The sequence below is a fragment of the Scyliorhinus torazame genome, chromosome 9, assembly GCF_047496885.1.
Source record: "Scyliorhinus torazame isolate Kashiwa2021f chromosome 9, sScyTor2.1, whole genome shotgun sequence".
Taxonomy (NCBI): Eukaryota; Metazoa; Chordata; class Chondrichthyes; order Carcharhiniformes; family Scyliorhinidae; genus Scyliorhinus; species Scyliorhinus torazame.
In genome coordinates, this window is record NC_092715.1 from 219,225,288 (window position 1) to 219,238,564 (window position 13,277).

General features: G+C 44.8%; 1 protein-coding gene across 1 annotated transcript in view; it reads left to right on the forward strand.

Moving 5' to 3' along the window:
• LOC140429749 (trans-2,3-enoyl-CoA reductase-like) overlaps nt 1–13,277 on the forward strand; it is a 271,730-nt gene that overhangs the window by 141,111 nt on the left and 117,342 nt on the right. The window contains exon 6 of the mRNA XM_072517113.1: nt 7,034–7,139. Coding sequence (XP_072373214.1) covers nt 7,034–7,139 — 106 coding nt within the window. The remainder of the gene's footprint in view (nt 1–7,033; nt 7,140–13,277) is intronic.

Here is a 13,277-nt window from a genome sequence, read left to right on the forward strand (position 1 = left end):
GGCGATGCGGAGAGGCGGCGGGCTGATGTTGTCCATGTTGCAGGATGACGGAATGCTGGTGGAAGGCAGATCACTTGCAGGTAGGTCTAAGAAGTGCTAGTATCCCACCACCCCTGGTATCATGATGTGTTGGGTGTTCTGGATCACATACAGGTCACCAACACATGAAATAGTGCAACACTATTTTATTGAATCATTAACTGTTTAAACATACTTAGACTGGGTTAATACAATGCTAGCTTTAACTAAAGACCTCTGCCGTGTCCTAACCAGTCGATGCACTCAGCACATGGTGAATGTTTATGTTGCAGGCTGTGAGCTCTGTCCTCCTAGCTAGCTGCAACTCAAATGAGCGGGAACTCTGATGCTCCCTGTCTTTATAGTGCGTGTGCTCTCACTGGTGATTGTCTGTGGTGTTGTGTATGTTGATTGGTCCCACTGTGTGTCCATCAGTGTGTGTCTGCACCATGATATACTGGTGTATATTATGACAATGTTGTTACATAAATGAGTCTTAAGCTGTCTTAATTCCTTTAATTAATAAACTGTTGAAAGTTACCTTCAGTCAGTAACTCCAGTCAGCAGACTGCGCTGTCTACCATCTTACAATCGGACAGGTAGCAGCAGAAAGAGCTCTGTCCAGGTACAACGGCCTGGTCCTCATCTACACTATGAACGAATGGAACATTGAAACTGGAGCTTTCAAACTTAATTCAACTCAAGGTGCCTGTGCCTTCTCCCCTCATGGACGTCTCACTCCTGGAAAGACGGATCACCCTGTGACAAATGACGGACGCATCCTCAGAAGAAACACTCCGTTAGACTTTTGATTCTGGATTCTGGACTCACATAAAACCATAACTTGTCCATAACTTGTATTTTTATTATGGTGTGGTCCTGCACCACTTTTTCCCTTTATCCCTCTTTTGTTGTTTGCGTTCAAAAAGGGATAGATGTTGCAAAATCCCTTTCTGCTTGTTGTGTGTGTGTGTGAAATAAACAAAATCTTTTTTTTTCTCATCTTGATTTTGCTTTACGAGTTATTCATAGAGAATTGGAACATTCCAAATTTAAGGTTGGGAAAATTTGGTACCATTTAAAAAGGGGGAAATCAAAAATCTTAAAACACCTTTCTGCTTACCAATGGGTAATGAGAGGAGAAATCAGGATTGTTTAAATGAACCATCTCCTGTTGGTAACAGAGAGTAGGTCAGCTGCAATTAGGACTGGGTAATTTTGTGGATATTCTGGCACGATCCCTTCAAACTTTCTTCTTCTGTTGTACCTGGGATGAGTGTCATGGTAACCGTTTTTGTCTTTGTTTCTGAAGCTCCACCCATGAGGATGGGTTGTGGCTGGAACGCACAACAGAGTAATGGCATCTTTGCTTTCCATTTGATTTATTGTCCAGCAACTCTCAAAGCCACCTGTCATAATTGCACCCGTCTCTTTCCTGATTTTTATGGCAGTTTTTTTGTTTGAGTGACTCTTCCCTGTCATTAGCAAGCCAGCACCCATGGAACCCTGGAAACAAATGCTGGTAAAAGAAGTGGCAGAATCACTTTGACGGCCACTGACATGGGCTTCCTGCCAAATCCACATGGCTACAGGTGTTGCCGCACAATCCTCTGTGGACAGCACCTGTCAGCCATCTCTGGCATTGCCTCTCTGATACTTGCAGGCGGTTAATTTTCATCCTGAAGACACAATGCGAAGAAAAATGGGATGGAATACTGAGGTAGTTGTCTTTGTCCGGCACAGATCCGATGGACCGAAGGGCCTTTTCTGTGCTGCAGACCTCTATGACGCTATGACAATGATGCACCAGGGGCCATCTTCAATGAGGCCTTGCCAGGAAGCCTGTCTCCTGACCAGCAAACTTCCACCCCACAACCCCTGGTGCTGCCTGATGCTGGCCTAGCTGTAGCTTCTGTTATTGACCAACAGCAACCTCGCTTTGAAACATCCTCCATGCCCTGAGGTTACAAGAGTATGGGTTTTTTAGGCCCATAATGAATCCATCAAGTTAACTGTGTGCAGAAGGCAGGCAATGGTACGGGCACTTCTGTGTACATGGCTTTCATACAGACAGGTGCTGAGCAATGAATTTTTCATATCCTCCCATGGACCACATCCAAAAGTTCTCCCACAGACTCGACCTCCCCTCTTGTCCTCTTCCCACTTGGACCTGGCCTCCTGCCAGCTTAATCCTAAATTTTGAGCAGTGGCCAGGAACAGAACTGGAATCACCCTCCACCTAGAACCCATCACCCTTGACTATCTGAGCATCACTGACTGCCTTCCCTCTATCACCCTTGAAACTCGGAGCTGTGACAGTGAACATGCCATTTCTTCCATTTCTTGATTCTAGATGCTCCTCCCACCATCCTTGATGTGTTCTTGCAATCTCTTGACTAGCTCTCTGAGACATTCCATTATTCCTCCCTCCAACTCTCCAACTGGACTGATCCTTGTACCACATCAACTTTCCCAAACCACCTACCACCACCCTCCCCAACAAACACCCCCCCCCCCACACACACACTCACCCCCCCCCTTCCCCGCCACTTTTCCCATGGCAGGTGGTTTTGATTCTTCGACATTTAGGACCTAATATTAGACATTGCAGAACCAGCCCTTTAAGCCTCTTATTTTGCATTTCCTGATGGCTGCCCCTGTGACCACCCTGACGGCAGGCACTGCTATGTCCCAACTCAACCCAAAACCACATTGCTCATGCTCCTTTTGCCCCTAGAGATGCCCTTGATCCAATCTTCCGCATGCCAAGTTGTACTTATTGCTTCTGACCCTTTATCCAAGCTGCTGGTTTTCTGCTCCCCATCTGGTCCCTTGAGCCTGCTCCGCCATTCAATGAGATCATGGCTGATCTTTTGTGGACTCAGCTCCACTTTCCCGCCCGAACACCAGAGCCCTTTATTCCATTATTCTTCAAAAACCAACTATATTTATCTTGAAAACATTTAATGAAGGAGCCTCAACTGCTTCACTGGGCAGGAAATTCCATAGATTCACAACCCTTTGGGTGAAGAAGTTCATCCTAAATTCAGTCCTAAATCTACTTCCCCTTATTTTGAGGAAACCCACTGGGTACGTGGCAGAATGTCATCAGAATTAGAGGGGGTGAGTAATTTGCATTATTTGGGCAACGCACAGTGGGTAGCACTGTTGCTTCACAGCTCCAGGGTCCCTGGTCCGATTCCCGGCTTGGGTCAATGTCTGTGCGGAGTCTGCACATTCTCCCTGTGTCTGCGTGGGTTTATTGGACCAATTAATGTTTTATCGCAATGACGGCCTCGCCAGGCTGAGCGTCGGGAGGCTCGCAGCCGTTTCCGCTCGCTACTATACTTAGAAACATTTTGGTTAAATCCTGCTCAATATCAACAAAAGAGAAATTTCGCATTATCACATTGCTGATTGGGGGAGCTTACTGTGGGCATATCACCTGCTAAATTTTCTACTTCAAAAATACTTATTTGGCTGTTACACGATTGGTGACATCCGATTACATCCGATCGGGCAGCAGGGTAGCACAGTGGTTAATACTGTTGCTTCACAGCACCAGGGTCCCAGGTTCGAATCCCGGCTTGGGTCACTGTCTGTGCGGAGTCTGCATGTTCTCCCTGTGTCTGCATGGGTTTCCTCCTGTTTCCTCCCACAAGTCCTGAAAGATGCGCCGTTAGGTAATTTGGACATCCTGAATTCTCTCTCTGCGTACCTGAACAGGTGCCGGAATGTGGTGACTCGGGACTTTTCACAGTAACTTCATTGCCGTGTTAATGTCAGCTTACTTGTGACAATAAAGATTATTATTATATTATATTGTAACCAGCTCCCCACCCTCCCCAAACTGGTTTCTGCCAAGTACGGGCAATTTAATTTTAAGCCACAGTTCCAAAGTGTCCAGGGAAGATTTAAGATTTGGAGTGTGCTGGGGGTCAAATTATTGTCACTTGGTTGAAGGGACAGTGTGTGGAAGTAACTTTGAAATGTACGATCAGAAAGTACAAATTTAAGAATTGAGAAAAAATTTATGATGTATTGTAGCTGCATGACATGATAAGGTTTGGAGATTGTGAATGAATATTTTCTGTGCCACTAACTTCAATGCTATCCCCCCCCCCCCCCATCCCCCCACCCCCATCCACCCACCCACCCACCCACCCACCGGCAAATCAGTAAACACTATCATGTTTTCTGAACATTTTAATGTTTTGGCAGATATGTTCCGCAGTGTCCAACAAGGCACTTCCTGCCAGCAGTTACCCAAGGGTCATTCATTAATTAACTTCTATTTGTTTTGTATATGTCTGTAGAAGTGTATGTTATTAATAAAACTTGATAGGCGCCAATTGCATTAGTTCTGTTGATTAAATATTGTCTGGAAAAAATACTAATTATGGAAAGGCAATTATGAGTTGTTTGTTACTGACAAGCTGGTCAGGATTTGAGACCTTGTGGGATCAGACCTATTGAAGACCAGTAAAATGGTTTATTTTAAAATTTACCTTGATGCAAAAAGTCCCTGTGCCTGTTAGCGGAAGGGACAATTCCACCAGTTCAACCTGTCGGCAGGGAACTCCATTCACTGGCCATGCATGTACCATGAAAGAATTAATTGTTAGAAAATAATGTGCAATAGCCAAGGTTCCTTGACAGCATGAACTTGGAAAATAACCCCAATGTATGGCTTTAGGAGCAGACACAAGCTCAACATCTGTCTAGGGGCTGGTTTAACACAGTGGGCTAAACAGCGGCAGGTCAAGGCCAGCAGCACGGGTTCAATTCCCATAACAGCCTCCCTGAACAGGCGCCGGAATGTGGAGACTAGGGGCTTTTCACAGAAACGTCATTGAAGCCTACTTGTGACAATAAGCGATTATTATTATTAATAACATGGTGGCCAACTCTTCTGTCCAGCCCTTTCTGCCATGACTGATTTAGATCCAAAAGCCAAGCATTTCCATCATCCCCCTCTTTTTCTAACCTGGCTAAAAACTATCATTGTTGTGTGGAGTCCGGTTGAGGAAGTTTTGACTTTGAAATTCGACTTTGTTTCATCTATTTTATGACTAAGAATGGGACCTGTTTCAGTCATCATCCTGCACCCCAAGATTGCCTCATCCAGCTTTAGGTTGGATGTTTACAGACACCTAAAACTAGACACCGATTGGTTTCAAACTTGGATAAAGCATTTTCGTTAAGTCTATTTGCATGACTAACAAATTGTATGGATCTCTACAAGCAGAGTGTTCGTACATGTGTCCTGATTTTTTTAAAGAAGCAATTGGGAATGTTGTGTGCAATATGTGAATTGCCCACAATAGGTTACAAGCAAGTTTTCATTGCTGCATGGTAGCACAGTGGTTAGCACAGTTTCTTCACAGCTCCAGGGTCCCAGTTCAATTCAATGGGTCACTGTCTGTGCGGAGTCTGCACGTTCTCCCCTTGTCTCCGTGGGTTTCCTCCGGGTGCTCCGGTTTCCTCTTACAGTCCAAAGGTGTGCAGGTTAGGTGGATTGGCTATGTTAAATTGCCCTTAGTGACCAAATATGGTTAGGTGGGGTTACGGGAATAGGGTGGAGGTATGGGCTTAGATAGGGTGCTCTTTCCAAGGGCCGGTGCCGACTCGATGGGTCGAATGGCCTCCTTCTGGACTGTAAATTCTATTATTCTGTGATTTGTATCATAGGCTTGAGGCCCATCGCTCAGATCTCATGCCCTGGGCACTCCTTTGCATTCGAACATAACCCAAAGTTTGGTCGCCCGAGATCAGTTAAATTGCTAAACAGTGTCACTTCTGCAAACTGCCATGAAACTTCAGCAAGACAGATGAGGCAGAATGTGACTCTAAGAGTAGATATATAAAGCTTTGAGAGAGAATGAATCAATGACAAATCTGAACTGATCAGAAGTCACTGCTGGGATAAGATTCACCGACACTAAGTTAACTTGAGAGAATTGTTCATTTTCATGTCCTTGCCCTCTTCCCATATAGAAGAGTGTGACGTGGTGGAAGTATTCGCAAGTTGATTAGCAATCTGATAGGATATGATCTGAAGGATCCTTCCGTGGCCTAAACCATTATTATATCAGCCTATAGAGTGGTTGGACCTTAATAATTGGACGGCTTTCTGGACTAACACATCCCATATGATGAGGCATCTTTCCCACATTCACCCAACGCCCAAATCCCCACTTATAATAATAATAATCCCTTAGTCGCCACACTCCGGTACCTGCTCCGGTACACTGAAGAAGAATTCAGAATGTCCAAATTACTGAACAGCACGTCTTTTGGGACTTGTGAGAGGAAACCGGAGCACCCGGAGGAAACCCACGCAGACACGGGGAGAATGTGCAGACTCCGCATAGACAATGACCCAAGCCGGGAATCGAACCTGGTACCCTGGCGCTGTGAAGCCACAGTGCTACCTACTGTGCTACCGTGCTGCCCTGATACCAGCACGGAATCTATTGTGAGAACTCCAATCTCCACTGTCCAGGGTAGTCAAGAACTGAATTTCAGTTCTTTTCAGTGCCTGACCCCTGGGACAGGACGACAACCATTAAGGCAATGGCTGACTGCCACTTGAGATAATGACTGCTTGTCAGACAGATGTGTGTGTTATGAAGTGTGTTAATGAGCAGGTTCGAATTGGATGATTATACTATTTTCCAGTGTTTCAGTGGGATCTATTTATGACAGATAAAGATCTCTCCTTTATCTTGGGAGATTATATTGCCATCTGTGAATAATGCCTTTGGCTCCAATGAGTTTAGGATTCTGTAAAATTTGTTAGCCTGCCAACCGGAGACAGTTTCTATAATCAAATATACCTTCCAGCTTCCAAAATAGTGAGTGGAACAACAGAAACTCAGATATAAGTATTCATGTAATAACTCAAGTGGCAAGAAATGGGCATTCAGTCCTGAATCAATCGCACTGTATAAAAATCTTCACAAACATATGCTTCCTTTCCAAATTACTTTTGAATTTTCTCTTCCTCCACAAGCTTGGCTTGCATCTGCCACTCTCTTCACTACATCAAGCAAATCCTTGAAACTCTCTTTGTGCACAGCCTTTCCAATGGAAACACAGCTCTAAAGAAGATGCTGAAGGTAAGCATTAGCATTGCTCAGTGTTAAGACATTAGCAAATTTCATAAGCCATATTACTTTCATTTTCCCCACCACAGCAGTTTTATAGCGCAGCCACATGTATTCTAACTTTATTCCTTTCTTCAATGTTTCATCTCCTAGATTAGATTAAAATCCAATGGTATCAGGAGGTAGTTTCAATAAATCTTTATTTGAATCATATGTGGTGAAGCTTTAACTTTTGTTTTTCAAAGAACCGCTGCAATGTCATGAAGGACAGCACTGATGCTGAGTAAAGGATAATACAGAGCTCAGACTGGCATGTAATCTGTCTTTTATTTCCCATAGGATTTATCCCATTTACACTCAAAGGAAATGAGAAGCATATTGCTCTGCATGGCCATTTTATGTTCTCTATATATGTGAGACTTTTTATGATAAATAAAAACAAGCTGTTTAGACCCTTTTTAATAAAAGTCTGTCACATTTTGTAATCGAAATGGGTATTATGATGTGCGTATATATATCACAAAGAATTATTTTTCTTTGCAGGTTTAATTGCATGTTACATTAATGTAGTAAACATAAAGCAATATATATGGTTATAGACAACACCCATCCTTAAGGTTATGTCCTCTCCTTCTGGCCATTCCCTCAAGGACATAATTTCACCCTGTCTACCCTAAGATTCCTTCAATCATCTTAAACCACTCAATTAAATAACTTTCACCTCCTCTACTGAAATACTGGCAGGATTGCAAGTCTTCTCTCTGTAACTGACACTCATAAATTAACCTCCATAGCTCCGCCATCATTTTGGTGGTCCTGTGCTCGCCCCACCTACAATTCCAATGTATCATTCATGAGATGTGGTGTCCAGAGGATGTACCACTTCAGCTGCAGCCTAACTAGAGCTTTATACAGCTGCAGCACAAATTCTGTTATTTTGTTATATTGTTCATAAATAACTAGGAACTAACAGTGATGTGAATCTATAACCAAGGGTGCCATTTTTGCTGTCGCGTTTCAGTCATGTGCCAAGTAACAATGGGTGGAATTCTCCCAAAACATGACTTTCTGGGTGAGACCCTGGAGCAGGCCAGGAAAATGGGGAACTGATTTGCGCCTGGCTCAAATCCCATTTCCTGCAATTCTTCCAACATAACAGGATTTGCGGCGGGCGTAACGTGGTCAGAGAGGCGCCCCCAACGTATCAAACCCATCAGTCCAAAGACACAAAGGGAGCTGAAAGAAATGCACTCAGTGAAATTCCAGCATTTAATAATCAAAAATAATAATATTTATTAGTGTCTACAAGTAGGCTTACATTAACACTGGAATGAAGTTACTGTGAAAATCCCTTAGTCGCCACACTCTGCTACCTGCTCCGGTACACTGAGGGAGAATTCAGAATGTCAAATTCACCTAACAGCACATCTTTCGGGACTTGTGGGAGGAAATTGGAGTGCCCGGAGGAAACCCATGCAGACATGGGGAGAATGTGCAAACTCCACACAGTGACCCAAGCCTGGTATCGAATCTGGTTCCTGGTGCTGTGAAGCAACAGTGCTAACCACTGTGCCACTGCACTTTTGAGTCCAACATGTGATTATTTCTAACTTATGGGGGAAACGGTGGTGTGGACTATTAGTACCGAAGCCCAAGCGAATGAGCGGGGACAGATCCCATCATGGCAAATGGTGGAATTAAAATTCAATGAATGACCTGGGATTGAAAAGCTAGTCTCAGAAATGGTTACTTTCAAACCATTGTTGATTGTTGTAAAAACCCATCTGGTTCACTGGTGCTGCGTTGAGAAGTAAATACGCTGTCCTTACCTGGTCTTCTCTACACATGATTCCTGAGCCACATCCCTCTGAAGTGGTGTGACAAGTCATTCAGTTCAAGGGCAACCAGGGATGGGCAGCTAATGTTGGCCTTGTCAGCGATGCCCACATCCCAGGAAAGATTTTTGAAAAAACTAACAAAACAGTCGTGGTTATTTGTGAGTAAAAGCGCAGATTTAATGTTGAATCAGATTGAAAAATCAATCTGAATTAGTGCCAGAGAGAGTCAGGAAACAGAATTAATTGTGGAAAGGTGAAATGGCTACCACAGCAGTAAGGTCATTGCTCCAGCTCATGATGAATTGGGAAGCTGATTGATCTCATAGAGGCACTTGAGAAGCTTAAACAAAGCTGCAGACTGATATTCAGTAGCCTACTAAAAGAACTAGTATAGAACAAAGGTTGAACTACATCCTTTAGTGGAAAGAAGATAAAGGGTTGAAGTTACTTAGTAGCTGGGAGCTTAGTGAAGACAACAAAACACAGCACAATCACGCTGCCGCCCCTCCACTCTGGGATTTTCTGAGTCATCCACCCCCGCCCCACAGTACGATGGTGACCAGACTCCTCCCACACCCCCACCAGAGACCCCTAGCAGAGATGCCCCAAATACAGAGACTCCCACCAGAGATCACCCATGAGAGAGCCCTCCACCGGAGACACCCTAATTACAGAGACTCACACCAGAGACCATTCACAAGAGAAACCCCCCAGTAGAGACCCCCCCATAAGAAGACCCCCACCACAAACCCCCCCCCCCCCTCCTATAATAGAGACCCCTGCCTGGAAGCTCGAGAGGAGTCCAGACAGAGGCAATGAAAAAAAAATCACTGCTTTAACAGTTACCTGGGTAATACACCTGCTGACTCAGGCACAGGAAGCAGCACCTGTCAATTCCTGGAAAGAGAAAACCAGTCAGCTAGGGTTAAACCTCCTCAGATCTTTGACCTGCAAACCATTCATTCATATCTATGTGAAATTGCTTTAACCAGGCAGTGATTGACAGCTTCCACACACACACAGCTGTCTGCATTGTTTCAGTTATTACCCTTAATGCTTGAGTGGCTTATAGATACCCAGCTGTGAAACTAACCGCAATGTTTGTTAACATTTAGCCATGATTGGCAGCTCCTGTAACCACATCAAAGTCGCATCTCTGGTGGTGGGGTCTCAATAATTGGGGAGTCTTTGTTGGGGGTCACTGTCATTGGGGATATCTGTCATGGGTTTCTGGTGGGGGTCTCTGATCGGAAGTCGGTGGGGGTGGTCGGGGTACTCTCGTACTTTGGGGGAGAGTGATGCAGAAAGTCCTGAGGTGGGTAGGGCGGTGGCGGAATGATGTTGCGGGGGTGGGGGGGGCGGTGTCAGCCATCGGCTTGCCACCTGTCATATTTGCCCTTCCCCCACAACCGTTAACATGACGACTGAGAGGCCATTAAATTCAGCATTGGATTCACAGACTAAAGGAAATATCCACATATGGAATAAACCACAGATCTTGTGGAAAACCAATCACTGGGAAAAGATGTTCGGACCAAAGAAAGAAGATTGTCAATGAATTATCAGAAACATAACACCAGGGTGAACGTGAAGTACAGTGAACCTAAACATCCACACCCTGGGAGACGGCAAAGAGTTTGCCAGCACAACAGGCGACTGCTGTTGTGCTTCGAGCGGCTAGTCATGAGACGGATCACTGCCAGCCTCCCAGGTGGTCTCGATCCACTGCAGTTTGCCTATCAACGCAACCGGTCCACAGCAGATGCTATCTCCCTGGCTCTGCAATCAACACTCGAACACCTCGACAACAAGGACACCTACTTCAGACTGCTGTTCATCGACTACAGCTCCGCAATCAACACCATTATCCCGACAAGACTAATAACCAAACTCTGCAATCTTGGACTTGAACTCTTCCTGTGCAGCTGGATCCTCGACTTCCTCACCAACAGACCGCAATCTGTCAGGAAAGGCAACAGCACCTCCTCCACATTAGTCCTCAACACCGGAGCACCGCAAGAATGTGTGCTCAGTCCTCTACTGTACTCGCTATACACACGACTGTGTGGCAAGATTTAAATCCAACTCAATCTGTAAGTTTGCGGATGATACGACTGTGGTGGACCATATCTCAAACAATGATGAATCAGACTACAGGAGGGAGATAAATCACTTGGTTGCATGGTGTACTGAAAACAATCTCTCTAAATATCGGAAAGACCAAGGGAATGATCATTGACTTCAGGAAGCGTAGCACGACACACATTCCTGTCTGCATCAATGGCTCCGAAGTAGAGATGGTCGATAGTTTTAAGTTCCTGGTGGTCACCATCACCAACAGTCTGTCCTGGTCCACCCACGTTGATGCAACAGTCAAGAAAGCCCAACAAAGTCTCTACTTCCGAGGGCAGTTAAAGAAATTCGGCATGTCTGCATCGACTCTCACAAACCTCTACAGATGTGCGATAGAGAGCATCCTATCCAGCTGCATCACAGCCTGGTATGGCAATTGCTCAGTCCAAGATCGCAAGAAGTGGTGAACTTAGCCCAACACATCACACAAGCTTGCGACCCCCACATTGATTCTGTATACATCTCCCGCTGCCTCAGGAAGGCAGACAGCATTATCAGAGACCCCTCCCACCCAGGCATTGCCTTCATCCAGACCCTTCCATCAGGCAGAAGGTACAGAAGTCTGAAGACCCGCACATCCAGACATAGGAACAGCTTCTTCACCACAGCTGCAAGACTCCTCAACGACTCCCCCTTGGACTGATCTGTTCCCTGTCAGAACACTATTCATGACACCCTATGCTGCTCTTGCTCATGTATTTGCTTTGTTTGGCCCCTTGTTCTGCACTGTAACCAATCACTGTTTGTCGATGTACCATTTGTCAGTGTTCTCTGTTGATTATTCTTTTTGTCTACTGTGTATGTACTGTGTACGTTCCCTCGGCCGCAGAAAAATACTTTTCGCTGTACTTTGGTACATGTGACAATAAATCAAATCAAGTCAACTCAACTATCTGAAGTGGCTGGATGTGGCAATTCTCAACGTAAAGAACTTCAGACAACCAAGGAAATGGGTGTGAACTAAACCCTCAAACATAAATCTGAAGCCAGAATCTTGATACCAGTGTATAGAGTAACATCCCACCCGGGCTATGTTGGAAGATCATTCCTGAAAATTTGAATTGTAATGGATACCAAAGGAAAGGTTGGGTGGCACAGTGGTTAGCACTGCTGTCTCACAGCCCCAGGGTCCAGAGTTCAATTCTGAACTTGGGTGACTGTGTGGAATTTGCACGTTCTCCCTGTGTCTGCGTGGGTTTCCTCCGGGTGCTCTGTTTTCCTCCCACAGTCCAAAGAATGTGCAGGTTAGGTGGATTGGCTATGCCAAATTGTCCTTTAGTGTCCAAAGGTTGGGTTAGGTGGGGTTATGAGGTTACAGGAATAGGGCGGGAGAGTGAGTCTAGGTAGTGTGCTGTTTCAGAAGGTCGGTCTAGACCTGATGGGCCAAATGGCCTCCTTTGCACTGTAGGGATTCTATTCTATCCAAGCTGCTCTGAAGTAGAGCAACATCATGCTGACAGCATTCAGGGTAACTTTGATTCAACAGCTAGGAACCACCCAAATTAGAGGAACACAGAAAGAAAAGGATGTTAACTGTGTTTCCGACATCACTGAAACAGATGGTACTGCTATCCTGGGGCTGAGCATTTGCAAAGGGCTGCTGTTTATCTCAGTAAGTTGTGCGATGAAGGGGATAACACTGAAGGTTGAAGTTCGTACACCCAATGAAAAACATTCTCTGATCAGAAGCAAATAATAATTAGTGCAAACATAGCCAGAGCATTTTGACAAGATAGTTGGATGCTTCAAAGATTTTGATATCACATTATAATTAACCCAATAATGAAATTAATAATTCATCCCCCATGGGACGTACCAATAGAATTAAAAGGAAAGCTTGAAAGAGAGATTCAAGAGACAGAAGAAAACAAGGTGATTGTCAGACTCACAGAGCCTACAGATAGGGTAAATTCCATCAGAGTGAGTGCGAGAAGCCGAATGAGTGGCTACAAATTGCCTGGATCAAAAAGATCTTATTCAAGAAATAAAGAGGAATCACGACCCCATTCCAATGCTAGAAGAGATCACACCAGCACTGGGAGGGGCAAATGTTTTTAGCAAGCTTGATGCCAAGAATCGCTCCTGGAATGTGACGTTTGACAAGGAATATTCGGCGTTGACAACATTCAACAAAACAACAAAACCTTTGGCTGGTACAAATTTCTATATCTACCTTTTG